Here is a 14,914-nt window from a genome sequence, read left to right as displayed (position 1 = left end):
ACCTTGCACATCCTCGGTGGATTTAAATCCAAGAAAAAAGATGAGCAGCCTGCCCTGAGGTTGCTCAGGCTGGAAGCCTAGCATTTCACATGCGGTTATGAAATCATACATAATTGTCAATTGTCTGAGGAAAGATTAAAGTCATATCCGGCTGGCTTTTTCGAAAGGGTGTGAACAGGGAGGATGAATAATGCTCACCAACCAGAGGCTTGAGAGGCTCGGAGGGAAGATCAACGGGTATTCTTGGGAAGGGGAGTTTCTGTTGACTCTGTCATTCTTCCGTTCAGTGGGCGGAGCCAGCTGTTGGATAAACAGATCCAACCTGATTATAAGGGGAAAAAAAGATGTGCCCTCTGTCTTTTAGGGCTACAGCTGGTAGTGAGCAGCTGAGCAGCTGGACAGCCGAGGCAGATGCAGCAGCAGCAGCAGCAGCAGCAGGAACCCTGGATGAGCATGAGCTCCAAGCCAAAGCCCATAGAGATTATCGGAGCGCCTTTCTCTAAGGGACAGGTGAGTCTGGCTTTGCATGACTGGAATTTGGGGGAGAAATGTTACATTTTAACACTTGCCAGGCCTTGCAGTCTAGCTGCAAGCTGGAATTGTTACATTTGAACACTTAACAGATACTGCCTTCGGGCTGTAAGCGTCCCAGCACCATCTGGCCTCCAGGTGCTTGCACTCGAGTCTCCTCGCCACTGTGTGGCATAGTATACTCGTGGAGTTTAACCCACTTCCTCTTTCGGATCCTACCAAAGTCCATTTCATATAAATTGGAGTCACTACAAAGTTTGAGAAAAAAAGGTGCAGATCACCAGCTTCTCCAGTAGTTGCTGTATGCTTTTGATGCTTTCTGAGTATGGAGTGAGAAACAGTAAGAAAACACATTAGTCTGGTTCATGATTAATGCCTGGAAAAAATGTAATGGGGGTGGTGCTCGCCTTTGGGCTTGTTTTAAGTTAGATAAGTTAAAGAATAGAGCTTTTGCACGTTTGTGAAGAATTCGTGGTATTTTGAGCTTTAATGATCTTCAGAGTATTAGTCCGTGGAGGGGTGCTTTACGTCTCTCTTTAAGGAGAACAAATAACTAAATACATCAAGGCGGCACCCTGTCAGGACTAATGGATCCATAAATCTCTGCTTAGTCCACAAAGTGTGAATCGCACGTCAGCATTGCCTAAATGGCTCTTGATTCCCCCTCTGCTTGGATACACTCAGGCTGCTAATTATAATGAGATAACAGAACGCCTTAGGCTCCAACTCCGGCTGTGTTTAAAAAGGGAAGGGGAAAACCCAAGTCAAACAAGGCTGGTTATGTAACTCCTAGGTCCTTTTGGTTTACGTGGGGGTCTTTCTCTTGGCTTTTAGACTCAGGTAGCCTTTAGCCTTTTAAACTGTGAAGTGTAAAGTGGCTTTTCCTTATTTTTCCCCTCTCTTTCCCCCCTCAATACAAATTATGGAAGGTGAAAGGCCGAGACCTAGACTGCATTTGGTATCAGTAAACAATATTTCACCTTCGTGGAAAAACCTCCAAAGAGCTCTCCCGGAAACGAGAATATGGGGGTATTTTGCTGATACATGGTGCACAGTATGGGTCTGACGAAATGGCTCAATGTTTTAGAGCACTCACTACTCTTTGGGAAGACAAGGAAGGGTTCAGTTCCCATCCCCCACAGCAGAGAGCCCACAATTGCCCGTAGCTCAAGCTCCAGGGGATCCAGTCCTGTCTGCCTCTGTGAGCAGCCCCCACAAATGCACATGCACAAATAATGAAGCAAACCGTTTTTAAAAAATCCATAATGTGCTCACCTGCTCTTTTGTTTTTAAAGATTTTATTTTTCTTCTTAATTGTGATAAATAAACATCACAATTTAGGGAGGGAGCCCAGGAGGATGGAGACAGACTTTGGTCTCTGAGCTTCAGTAGAGGCCACCATCATAGTCCAAGCCCTTCTAGGGGACAATATTCTACAACAAGATCTGCTGCACTCTCCCGGTCTCAGTAATGCTCCTCTGACAGAGATTCTCCTTAACCATGGGCAGGAGTCTGGAGCTCTTTGTGTCAACACTGTAAGGACTGAGGCATATTCTCCTGTAGGAAGCCATTGGGCAAAGGGGGACACTGTCAACGCCTAGACACAGCTGGCCTACCTCCGTGTGGTAGAAGTTTGACACTCAGGCAAAAAGAAGAGTAGAGGGAAGGCGTTAGAAGTTTGAGTCTGAGAATGAGCCCTTTCTCTGCCTCACCTCATTTCAGGACACTAAATACAAATTGAGAGGCACTGTTTCCCTCCTGTGGCTGACTTAACCGAGGCTTAGAGAGCTCTGCCAATTTACCCAGTCATGGAGTCTTCACTGTGTGCTGGCTTCCAGACAGGACTGTCTTATTCCAAAGCGTGTGCCCAGCTCTATAGGAAATCTTTGCCTGTGGCCAGTTAGGGGCTGGCATGACCCGTTAGCAAGGGATGCCGACGGAGCAATTTTCAAAGCAGGCAAAGAAACCAAGCAATGAGCAGAGAGCAATTGTAAATGTAGCTTTAATGAAAGAAACAAAATGGAATGCCAGAAATGTCACTGTGAGGGGCTAGGGTGTGATTGGCAGAGGCTTTGCTAGCTCAAAAGAGACAACGTGCTGGGCTCCACATCAACTGAGAACAGTAACACACCCCTGTAGTCCCCAAACCCAGGGGACAGAGGTGTGAGGATCAAAAATCCAAGGTGCTCCTTGGGTACGTGGTGAGTTCGAGGCTGGCCTGGGTGAGTTAAGGGCATGGATTAATAAAACAAAATAAAACAAACCCCACATTCCACCGATAAACTATCAACGGTCACAGCAAAAACAGTGTCAACTGACAGGTCTGCAGGTTTTCTTCTGATGCCTGAAAAGGAAAAGGAGAAAGACCAGTGGGTCTTTTTAAATTTTAACTTGGGGTAGCACCTATGTGTCAGTCCTCTACGGCAACATACCGCACTCAGCATACAGGTCAAAACATTTTAGGTTGCAACCTGACCATGGCACAACCACTTTAAGCTTTTCCCAGACTAGCTTGCAAGCAAGGGAGACTCAGACAGTGTGATTATTTTATTTAGCTTTGATAATTACTGGGGGGGTGACCCCTAATCTACTCTTCTAATTGCTGGCCAGGTCTTCTCCCCAGTGATATACCCCAAATACTTGCTGTTTTCTCTGGTCATGTGCTCATGGTCTACCTCCCCTCATGGCGGCTTCCTCTCTCCCTCTTCCCCCTGTCTCTCCTCCTCAGAACAGGTCACTCCAAAAGTACCCACCTCTAATCCCTTTGGTAGCTGCCAATTTTATTTGACCAGTAGTTTTAAATCAAGGAGCAAGGTTTGCACAACAAAAGTGTGTGAACATGGGAAGTCACTCACAGGCTTAGACCTTCAGGTATAGGATTTAGCATCACAATACATAGCAACAGTAGACCCAAACCCAACAGGGCTGGGGAGACTGCGAAACTAGCAAAGTCATTGCTGTACTGCGTGAGAGCTTGAGTTTGAGCCCCCAAACCTGTGCTTCAAGAAAGACACCTGCATGTGGTAGTGTATGTCTATAATCCCAGGCTCAGAAGGTAAAAGGAGTTGAATCAATCTCTCTCTCTCTCTCTCTCTCTCTCTCTCTCTCTCTCTCTCTCACACACACACACACACACACACACACACACACACACACACAGAGAGAGAGAGACAGACACAGACACAGACACAGGCACAGACACAGACACAGAACTATAATGAGGTTGGCCTAAAATACACAGAAATCCTCCTGCCTCAGTCATCCAAGTGGTGGGATTAAAGGAGTGCATCACTATGCCTGGTGGATTCATATCTTAAGTTTGTCTTCTGTTTTGTCTGTACATATACATACAAGCATGGTGTACATGCACATTGGTGTATGTGTCTGTGCATACGAATACAGATGTACGTATACATACACACACACACACACACACACACAGAGAGAGAGAGAGAGAGAGAGAGAGAGAGAGAGAGAGAATACTGCATTGTTCAACCCCTAGAGAAGAGTTTAAACACCCTTATTACAGAGAAATGAGAAGTGTTTAAGGTGATGGCTGTGATAAGCTAAGTTGACTTTACCAGTGTTTCCATGGATGCAGACATTGTGCTAGACCTCATGAATATATGTACACGGCATGAATCAATTGAAAATGAGATTTAAAACAATTTATGAAATGCAAGGAGCAGAAGCTTGTCAGGCAGAGTGTTCAGGGTATCTGGTGACCAGCAGTAGCAATCTGACACCGGGGATTTTGTCTAGCAGCTGGAGAAGATCATCTGTCATTTAACCTGAGAGGAAGTATTTGCATAGTTTAGGGCTGCAGTCCCAGTCCTCGGGATACACACAAGTGACTTTTGTCTCCAATCTCCTGGCCAAGGTCACTTTCTGTGTGTCTTATTTTGGGGGGAGGAAGTATTTTAAAGTATTGGAAATCAAGATCAGAAATATAGAGAAAGGAGTTATTTCTTTAGACTTCTATCTGCCAGGGAGCTGGGGAAGGATTTTTTTTTTTTTTTCTGAAAAGGTGGTTTAGCTTTCTGTATGTGGACTCAGCAAGATGGGTTTCTCATGAAACATGATGCTAGCCACAAGGGTTTCTTGAGTGACAATTTCCCTGGTTGTCTGGTGTCTGCCCAAGAGCCCTGAGTGCCTGTTATGTGGATCAGCATGCGGGTCTCTTCAGGCTACGCTTTTGCCTTCCGGAGGCCTTTGCCCTAGATTTCTCCCAGGTTGCAAAGTTTCTTCACCACCTTGTCACCTTTCCTGACCATCTACCAGTGTTGCAAGACCCAGCCCAAAGATCATCTGTTGTTTCCAGCCTTCGTGGCACTCCCTGATCTGGACCCGATTAGAAGCATCCTGTTTTTAATATCAGCATTGAGACAACCACCTGTGTATATAAATTGTGACTTGCTGTCCATGTTTAGTGGCTTTGCGTGGAGTAGGTGTTGATTCTGTGGGTAGTGTAGTTCTCTGGGAAGAGGCTTAGCAAGGTTTGGTATTCCAAGGCCAACTTACTGAGCAAGGTCTGCTACTTGTCTGCTACTTGCCAGGAGAGAAACAATTCTGGGGAGCGACGTTCTTGGCATAGATGCGATTCGCTCCAACTCACTGCGAAGATTAGAGGGCGAAACTTCAGGTCTTGGATCCACGGAAGCTTAAAAACTGAATGCTGATAATTCAATTGATTAAGGAGGAAGTTTTTCTTGTGGGCATTGGCTCGTCACAACCATGACTGAGTACTGTACTTTTTGTGTTGTTCAGCCTCGAGGAGGGGTAGAGAAAGGCCCCGCAGCATTAAGGAAAGCTGGCCTGGTGGAGAAGCTTAAAGAAACAGGTAACTTTAAAATTGAAAAGGTGATCAGATAATATCCTCCTCACTCTGGAGGAAGGACAGGCTTCTGAGGGATTTGCTAAACCAACAGAACCATGTCCTGCTGAAGAAACAGGGGCTGGGAAGGGTGCCCAGGAGACATTGCTGGTGGAATAGCTTCACCTCCTTACTTGGCTGTTTGGTCTTTCGGGCCAAATGAGTGCACAAGAATGTATGATACAAGAAAGAGTGGCTGAGAGGGGAGTGGAGAGATTGAAAGTGAAAACTAATACCCACAAGAAATACACCTTAGCTGCAAGAAGATCCTATTTTGTGAGAATAAAGAGGAACAGTAATGATAACAGTAGTGGAACACCATCTAGTGTGCAAACATGTGGACATTCGTGCAGTGACGTGCTCCCAAGGTATGACAACTAGAAGCTGTACATTTTCCAGTGAGAGAGCAAAATGGACAGCCAATTTCAAAAGCAGGGTGACAGTTTCAGCAACATACAAGACCCGTACATGAGGAATAGCAATATTTATAAAAATAAAAAACGAAATAATAAAGTACCCCAACTGGCTCATGGGTAAAGAGCGGTATACCCACAAAATGATGCAGTATTTGGCCATGGAAAGGATCAGACTGCAGCTCAGACAAGGCCACTGGCGGTTCTCAGCAGTAGCATGCTAAGTGAGAGGCTCGGCACGAATGAGCAGCCACAGTTAGTGTCAGGTTCTAGGAAGACAGAAGCACAGCTAAGGGAAGCAGTGAGTAATTGTTGGGAGTTGGGGCAGGCAACTGCTGGTGGAGGAGCAGAAGTGTTTACAAGATGGAGGGTTACAAGATTGTAGGCGTTTCCCACATTAGCTGGCCCACACATTTAAAATGATTGAGTCTTAATGGATAAGCATCACTTCACAAAGCTAGAAAGGGAAGAGGGTGAGAGTGGAGCTCGGGAGGAGAGGGAGTATGAAAGGAGGAAGGGGAAAGAAGGAAAGAGGAAGGAGAGGAAGAAGGGAGTCGGGGAGGAAGGAGGGACAGAGGAAGGGGAGGAGAGGAAGGAAGGATGGAGGGAGGGGAGGAGAGAGAGAGGTCACTCACTGGAGAACAGAAAGCCTGAGTAAGTGGCCTTGTCCTTGATTAAATAAACTGGTTCCATACTATATCAGGTGAAATTTCTTGAATCTGTTGCTAAATTTCAAGTTCACAGGAATATAATAAATACTTCAACAATGGCTAATTGGAGACACCGAACAGATCCTATATCCGAGTGCTGCAGGATAGTCTCCGGTTTAGAAAGCCATGTTAGCACTTAGGACAGAAAGCAGCCAGGTCCTTAGGAACTTTGGATTCTCTGCCTTTTAATTTTTTTAAATGTGAAAAAGTGTGCACTTCCTAGACTCTGAACTGGGAGGTTTGGGGCTAAACACGTACACGTTCCGCACCCGATGCCGGCGAGTCAAGAAGACTCTGAAGACTCCAGTAGAGACAGCTTGGGAAAAGAAGACCAGGATCACTTCTTTGAAGCAGAGTCAAAAGACTACAAAATGCTCTAGTATTTCACTACTGGGTTTAACTACTTCTAATGTGTTTTCTTTAGGACATATGAAATATTGATTTAAAAACAAAACATGCTTAGGACAGAAATATAAAGAGCATTTAACACATGGGTGCACACAAACACACCTAAACACACCCACACCCACACCCACACCCAATTGTGGGGGTAGGGTGGACCATGGAATGTGATGTCCTCCATCGGATCAAGATCACAAAGTTATCACTGTCATCCTTCAGCATCTGATCTCCACAGAGTGACTCAGGAAACAGGGAGGGCCTGGTATGCGGCCTGCGCCAGAGCGGAATGTGGTAGCTAGAGGGCTGGCTTGTGATCAGTTTCTATTTAGTGACGTTCGGCTTTTAATTGCAGAGTACGATGTGAGAGACCACGGGGATCTGGCCTTTGTGGACGTCCCCAATGACAGCCCCTTTCAAATTGTGAAGAACCCACGGTCTGTGGGAAAAGCCAACGAACAGCTGGCTGCTGTGGTAGCAGAGACCCAGAAGAATGGAACAGTCAGTGTGGTGCTGGGTGGAGACCACAGGTCTGTGAACCGACTAATCCCCGGGGTCCATCCGTCTGTCTGTCTGTCCGTCCATCCATCCATCCATCCATCCATCCATCCATCCATCCATCCATCCATCCAATCTCACACTTAGGCTCCTCAGACCTCCCCAGGACATGATCCTAGAGTGAAATCTGCCTCTAGGCACAACTCTGATTACACACACACACACACACACACACACACACACACACACACACACACACACACACACACACACACACACACACACAGAGGGGGGGGGAGAGAGAGAGAGAGAGAGAGAGAGAGAGAGAGAGATGGAAGATAGCTAAAGCTTGGGAAGAAAGCCAGAATCACTGAAGCAGGGTCAGAAAAACGTAGATTTTATTTATTTATTTTATGTATATGAGTACACTGTAGCTGTCATCAGATCCCATTACAGATGGCTGTGAGCCACCATGTGGTTGCTGGGAATTGAACTCAGGACCTCTGGAAGAGCAGTCAGTGCTCTTAACCACTGAGCCACCTCTCCAGCCCTGAAAACTTAGAAAATGCTACAGTATTTAACTACTTCTGTGCATTTGGGACATATGAAATATTTAAAAAACCCATACATACATAAATAATATATATGTATATATTCTTTATAGAAATTGTACGGGTTAATTTACTATGGAAGCATAGTTCAAGCTCTATTTGAAGTCTTAATACATCTTTATCCATACAAAAGAAAATATTTAAGTTGTGGATTTTAGCATAATCTTACATTTTAGAGACTAACCATTGAGGAAAGTTATAGTTTACTCTACCTGATTACTAATTATGTACACAACTATTTCTTTTTTTTTTTTTTTTTTGGTTCTTTTTTTTCGGGGCTGGGGACCGAACCCAGGGCCTTGCGCTTCCTAGGCAAGCGCTCTACCACTGGGCTAAATCCCCAACCCCGTACACAACTATTTAGGTGAACGATTTCAAAATAGGTGCTTTTCACTACAAAAGCACAATAAACCTTTTCAAAGAACTCACCTGCACACATGCTCATCTTAAGACTTGCTTTTGTGCTGTATCTCATGTTCTGTTCTAAATCAACAGCCTCATGTTGCTACTTAGCATGCACACAAGTCCCCTGTGTAGTTTCTCATCAGGAACGATAACACCATTCCGTGCGTATGTATGTGTTTGTATATACACACAGCCACATTGTCAGATATTTTTCACCCAGACACATACCAGTGTTGTGCCCAGAGCAGTTCTCTGTTCAGTCTGGGACCCTGTCCTGGGGAGGCCCGAGGAGCTGAAACGTGAGACCATCCCTGCCGCTCTTAAAGCAGGCGCTGTTTCCTTCGATGCCTCAGTTCCTTCCTGGCACCTGAGTGGGGCTTCCACTGGAACCCTGCAGGAGTCTGGGATTCCCTTTCTTTCCTACATGGGAACATTTGAAGTGGAACAGTTAAGATAGCCCGAAGGCAAGAAGCAACAGTAGACGCCAGGCCAAAGGAATAAACAGTACTAGGCATAAAGGCATGGATTGTTCTAGATGTGGATGCTCAGGACTCTGAGTGGCGTTTACACGTTCCCAGGTGTGATGACACTGGCATCTGGTGTCTGACCTGCTGTGTTAGCTTCTGTGCAAACCGGGTACTACTTAGTTCTCCCATTCTGGCCTCATGGCTGGAGTCAGGAGTATTTGGACAGCTCTGATGACCAGAGTGGGTCCTTTCATGGAAAGCGAGAACGGCGCTAAAGGATAGGAGCTGAGTAGAGACTGAGTAGAGATGAGGGCCACAGGAGGCCAGGGAACTTCCTAGGGGTTCCCCAACTGTAAAAGCACTGTGTTTTGGAAAACAAAACAAAAACAAACAAAAAATGAAAGGCTCTGCCGTAATTGAACAGAGAGAATCAAGTACTTATCGAGGGAGAGGAGAGTCCAGCCCCAAGAACTAAAGCGTGTCTAGGGCTAAGGAATTTGTGCAGCTAGTGCTTTTTGGGGGATAAGCTATCATTTGTGATTTTATTATGAGCTGATTTTTTTAAAAGGTAAAATCACCCATGTCTTTCGTCGTGCCATTATTAAGATCAGTGACCGGTGAGAACCACCCCCTTCTCTGCTGTTAAATTGGTTTAGCCAGCACCTTTAAGGTCTGTGGGGGAGCCAACCCGACATAAGGGATAATCACATAGGCACAGTATATGAGCTAGCAGTATGAAGTATGTGATGATGTTGCAAACTGGATGTTCACACACATTCTTTTCCTCCCAAGTATGGCAATTGGAAGCATCTCTGGCCACGCCAGGGTCCACCCTGACCTATGCGTCATTTGGGTGGATGCTCACACTGACATCAACACTCCGCTGACAACCAGCTCTGGGAATCTGCACGGGCAACCGGTGGCCTTTCTCCTGAAGGAACTGAAAGGAAAGGTAAAAGGCTCCTCAGAACGCTCACACGAGGGAACTCTCTGCAGTGCCTCCGGGGGTAGAAGGCAAACAGGGAGAGCCTTCCTGCACTTTATTCTTGGGATAACTGAAGGGATCCCCTCGGTAGTAAATAAGGGAAAGGTATGTTGATAAAGGTATCGGGGCTCTTAGTGGACAGCTTGCATCCGTCTGGACTTGTCTCTGAGGGACTGCTCCCATGACCTCAGACGCTAAAATCATGGATGCTCAAGTCTCTCAAGCAATGCTATATGGTATTTGCACGTAACTTATGTGTATCCTGCCACATCCTTTAGATCAGCTCTACATCCCTTACAATACCTAATACAATATAAATGCTATGAAAATAGTCATAACTGGACTGTCAAGGGGAAAGCGTGTACGTGTTCCAGGTAGACTAAGCTACCACAGGCTTATTAACTACATCCTCAGTCCATGCCTGGTGGAAACGTGGGTGCAGAGGGTGGATTGTTTTCTTTGGGGATTCTTAAACTACTCTTTCTAGTAGATGGGTCAGACTGACCCTTTCTAAACAGGTCTGCAGACTCAGAAGGTAACCAACTTGCCCAGAATCAAGCCAAGTATCTTACAAGGCACAGGCATGTGGGAGGGGTTCCTGCCTCTTCTAAGGACATGCCACAGGTTTTTCCTTTGCCACCAAAGGACCCCCTCTGCATCTGAACCTATCAAAATGGCAGCTTTTGTCATGCAGATTGTGCGTGTGTGTGTGTGTGTGTGTGTGTGTGTGTGTGTGTGTGTGTGTGTTATAGGTTCTTGCTAGGTGGTCCAGGCTGGCCTTGAACTTTCTGCCTGCCTTCTGAGTGCTGATATAGGAGTGTGTGGCCATTCGTGGCTTTAGATCTGGGAAACACTCATCTGAACCACAGCGGGAAGAACCGTTCCCTGCTCCTTAGAAACTTCTCTTCAAAATCTGGCTGAAGTCCTTTTGGAAAACGGAAGTCCAGATGGAAGCTACTTAAAGGTGGAAGCACACAGTTCTTGCTATCAGAGTCCTGGAAAAAGAAACTAAGCAGCCCAGAAATGAGGCAGGCACAGAGCATGAAACTATGGCTGAGGGCCCGGGTGGGTTCAGGTCACAGGGCAAGGCTGCTGAGGCCAAAGCAAGCAAAGGCATCACACGGGAGGCAGGTATCCCTTCCTAGTTTCACAGTATTTTAAAATCACTTCTAAATTTATCCTTGGGATGTTAAGACGATGTAACGACTGTGCCCTGCATTAAATGCAGATCTGTTGAGAAACACACTTATCTAAATGGAAATACCGTTGTTTCTAGTTCCCAGATGTACCAGGATTCTCCTGGGTGACTCCCTGCATATCTGCCAAGGACATCGTGTACATCGGCTTGCGAGATGTGGACCCTGGGGAACAGTAAGTTTATTCCACGCTCTTTTACACGCTAGGCTAGGCATGCTTTAACTGGTCAAATCTGTAAGAGGTTATTTCAAATTGCATATACATATATATGTATGTATGTGTGTGTGTATATATATAATGTTTGTGTGTATATATGTATGTGTATATATATAATGTTTGTATGTGTGTGTATATATATGTATATATAATGTTTGTGTGTATGTATTTATCCACACAAGCACACATTTACATTCACTTATACACATAGTATTATTTGGGCAATTAATAACGATTTACTCTTAAAATGCAACTAGGTGCATATACACACAGTTCACAGGACTTATACTAATTTTCCCACCCAAAGGAAAAGTCAGCTGTATTAACTGCAGTTTAATGTCAATCTGTTCTTTTACAGCTATATAATAAAAACTCTGGGCATTAAGTATTTCTCAATGACTGAAGTGGACAAGCTGGGAATTGGCAAAGTGATGGAAGAGACCTTCAGCTACCTGCTGGGAAGGTATGATGCTTTACTGTGCACGTGTGTTGACCAAGGTTTCCTCCTGACATCCTGTCAGCACAGGCTGTTAATAAAGCCTAGGTAAAACTGCGGGATTTGCGTACAATTATAAAGCAGGGTAAGACCTACATTTGATTACTGATTCTTAAACCACTTTAAACTGAAAGCCTCTCCCATTTCTTCAAAGGAAGAAAAGGCCCATTCACCTGAGTTTTGATGTTGATGGACTGGACCCAGTATTCACCCCGGCTACGGGCACACCCGTTGTGGGAGGCCTATCTTACAGAGAAGGTCTCTACATCACAGAAGAGATTTACAAGACAGGTAGGTAAAACTCTGAGGCCATAAAGAAGCAGCTGTGCACATGGCCAATGTATACGTTGTAGGCCTCTCCGACCTAGAAAGCAAGCCCATTGGTTCTTCTAGATTGTCCTTCACATGATGTAACACAGTGTGTTTGCTGTTGGTCACCACCTCTTCCCCACTAGGTGTACTTGGGAGTCAGCTGTCGCAGACTTTAGATGTCAGTTACTTTGATCAATGATGTCGTCACCACCTTCTTTGTTGTAGGGCTACTTTCAGGACTAGATATCATGGAAGTGAACCCAACTCTTGGGAAGACACCAGAGGAGGTGACTCGTACTGTGAACACGGCAGTGGCGTTGACCTTGTCTTGTTTCGGAACTAAACGGGAAGGTAATCATAAGCCAGAGACTGACTACCTTAAACCACCGAAATAAATGTGAATACATCGCGTAAAAGTTGTCTGGGGCATCACAGCAAACCGAACAGAACCAGGCCAACGCTGCTCCTCCCAAGGGCTTGTTCTTTTAGAAAAAGAATGTTTTTTCCAATATGTATGTGTTGTAGCAGTTCCTTTCTGGAATGAAATTCAGGGTGTGGAAATTAAAACAGCTATGAAATTAGGAGACACGTACTTCCCATTTTAGCAGAAGTTATCCTTAAGAAGTAGTATAAATTAATATCTAATTAAAAAATGCACCAGGAGTTAAAATACACAGTGATGTCAAGTGTCAACTCACGGTTGGAAGCAAAGGCATCTAAAGAGGTGGCCTGTATCCACGTCGTTCAAAACATGTGATTTTTGTAATAAACTCTTTATAATAAAATTCTGTTGTCTGCATCTTTCCAAACACATGTAACGTACTTACCCATGTACATATCATACCACACATGTACCTATCATACCACTACATATTAAAATATATATTCCCACAGGGCACAGAGATAACCATCCCTAAAACAATGGAAGACATTGACCATTAAAAGCTGGTTCCTGGTTGGGGATTTAGCTCAGTGGTAGAGCCCTTGCCTAGGAAGCACAAGGCCCTGGGTTCGGTCCCCAGCTCCGAAAAAAAAAACAAAAAAAAAAAAAAAAAAAAAAGCTGGTTCCTCTCTAGCCTGTAAAGTGGATCATCTCAGGCTTAGAGAATGTTCAAGTTCACTGGCATTAGACCACCCTTCCTCTTTCAAAGCAAACATAACGCTGGTATTTTAAGCATGACTAGTGTGCCGGTGTCCACAGAGAAGGGATTCACAAACACCGATGAGGAACTAGAGGAATTAAACAAGGGCTACTCATACATACGAGAATGTTAAATCTTTAAGGCCACCTAGGCTTTGGGAAGCCTGGCCTCCCATCTGCAGCATCCCTGATTAGCTAAACTCCTAAAACTCATCTTGGCTCTGAAATACGCCAAATGAGAAGGAATCACAAACGTGGATGAACTGTAATTATCAGAACAAGTGCGGTCACATGTGTCTGCCCTCACCTGAGCTTAGGCAGTAAGGGGAGGGAGCTCAGGACCGAAACGGGCTCTACAGAGCGATTTTTATTGTTTTTCCAGATGCACGTTAGGAAGGCTTGACCATCTGACTTTTCGTATGCAGTCCTAGAGTCTGAGCCTAATTGCTACCTCTACAGTGTTTGAGATAAATTTTATTGAGTTAATTGTAGAAAATTACGATGTACCTTTAAAGGGCCTTGTACGGTACAGTGACCACGTGCAGTTATTTACACTAAAGCTTCATCGAGATTTAAAATTCAACCCCCAATGTTAAATCTTTACTAGCCACGTGCAGCTATAACTACTGTACTGGAGGGGCGCAGGGAGCTCTGGCACTGCCGGGAGTCATGCCGGGAGGAGCCGGTTATAAGTCAGGAGAACAAGCACCCAAAGCCAAATTTTACTCTACAATTACTGTAGTGATTATTTTCCCCCAAATTATAAACCCAAAGTTTCTGTCTTCTATTAAGATCTCTGATAAGTAACTCTAAAATTCTATTCAGAGAAAACGTTTGATTTCTGATTTCTAACCTAGAGGGAAATTTGAATTTTTTATAAATTTACTTGAATGTATATGCCCTTGAGAAAGTCTTAAGACTGCTTTTCTTTTTTAGTCCAATGTCAATATATATAATATAATAATAAAACATTCTCATACACATAGTGTCAAATGTTCCCATTCTAAGATCTCGAAGCAATCTAGTCCTTGTGGTGGCACAAAGAATATGTTGAGATTATGTTAAGAACAATGTTTGGAGTCATCCCCAAAGTTTCTGGAGAAGGCTAAGACTGCTTATTATTAGCCTAGAAACATAATGCTACCCCTACATAAGTTTAAGATAGACAGACATGGCAGATAAGGATGTAGTGACTGCAAGGACCCGAACCGCAGAAGTAAAGGCCCGGAGGAACACAGGATCTGGAGTGTAGCCGGCCGGCTTCATCATTATAATTCTATGAGGAGAAAACTCAGGGTTCCCAGTGATGATGCTCACATTTGTAGTGCAGACACTGAGGCAGTCTCCAGGCAGCAGGAGCTCATATCAGGCCATTAAAGAAACCGCAAGTTTATTTGTTCGACTTTACTGGCTTTAGAATTTTTCAAAGTGCCATTTCCCTTCGAATTAGCACCTCGAAAAGCAAATAAGCCTTAAAGAACTAAAATGTGTACTATATTTAAAATTTGTGAAGTTACGAAAATTCTGAGAGTTTGAACGATACAGTTACAGTCAGGGAATCGAAGTCTGAGCATGGCCTTATTAAATTTATAAATTTTGGATGGCTTCTATTCATTTTATTCAGAACGCTCAGAGCAAAGACAAAACTCTCACAATCTAC

General features: G+C 44.5%; 1 protein-coding gene across 1 annotated transcript; it reads left to right on the top strand.

Moving 5' to 3' along the window:
- Positions 1–279: 279 nt before the first annotated feature.
- Positions 280–12,898, top strand: Arg1 (arginase 1). The gene is made up of 8 exons (XM_032894901.1): positions 280–510; positions 5,299–5,391; positions 7,284–7,456; positions 9,700–9,859; positions 11,169–11,263; positions 11,664–11,768; positions 11,956–12,092; positions 12,339–12,898. The coding sequence occupies exons 1-8, from the start codon at positions 412–414 to the stop codon at positions 12,506–12,508; spliced, it is 1,032 nt and encodes a 343-aa protein (XP_032750792.1). The 5' UTR covers positions 280–411; the 3' UTR covers positions 12,509–12,898.
- Positions 12,899–14,914: the final 2,016 nt, after the last annotated feature.

This window comes from Rattus rattus, chromosome 2 (assembly GCF_011064425.1).
Source record: "Rattus rattus isolate New Zealand chromosome 2, Rrattus_CSIRO_v1, whole genome shotgun sequence".
Lineage (NCBI taxonomy): Eukaryota > Metazoa > Chordata > Mammalia > Rodentia > Muridae > Rattus > Rattus rattus.
The sequence above is the reverse complement of the archived record's forward strand: the minus strand, read 5'-3'. Positions and strand labels throughout refer to the sequence as shown.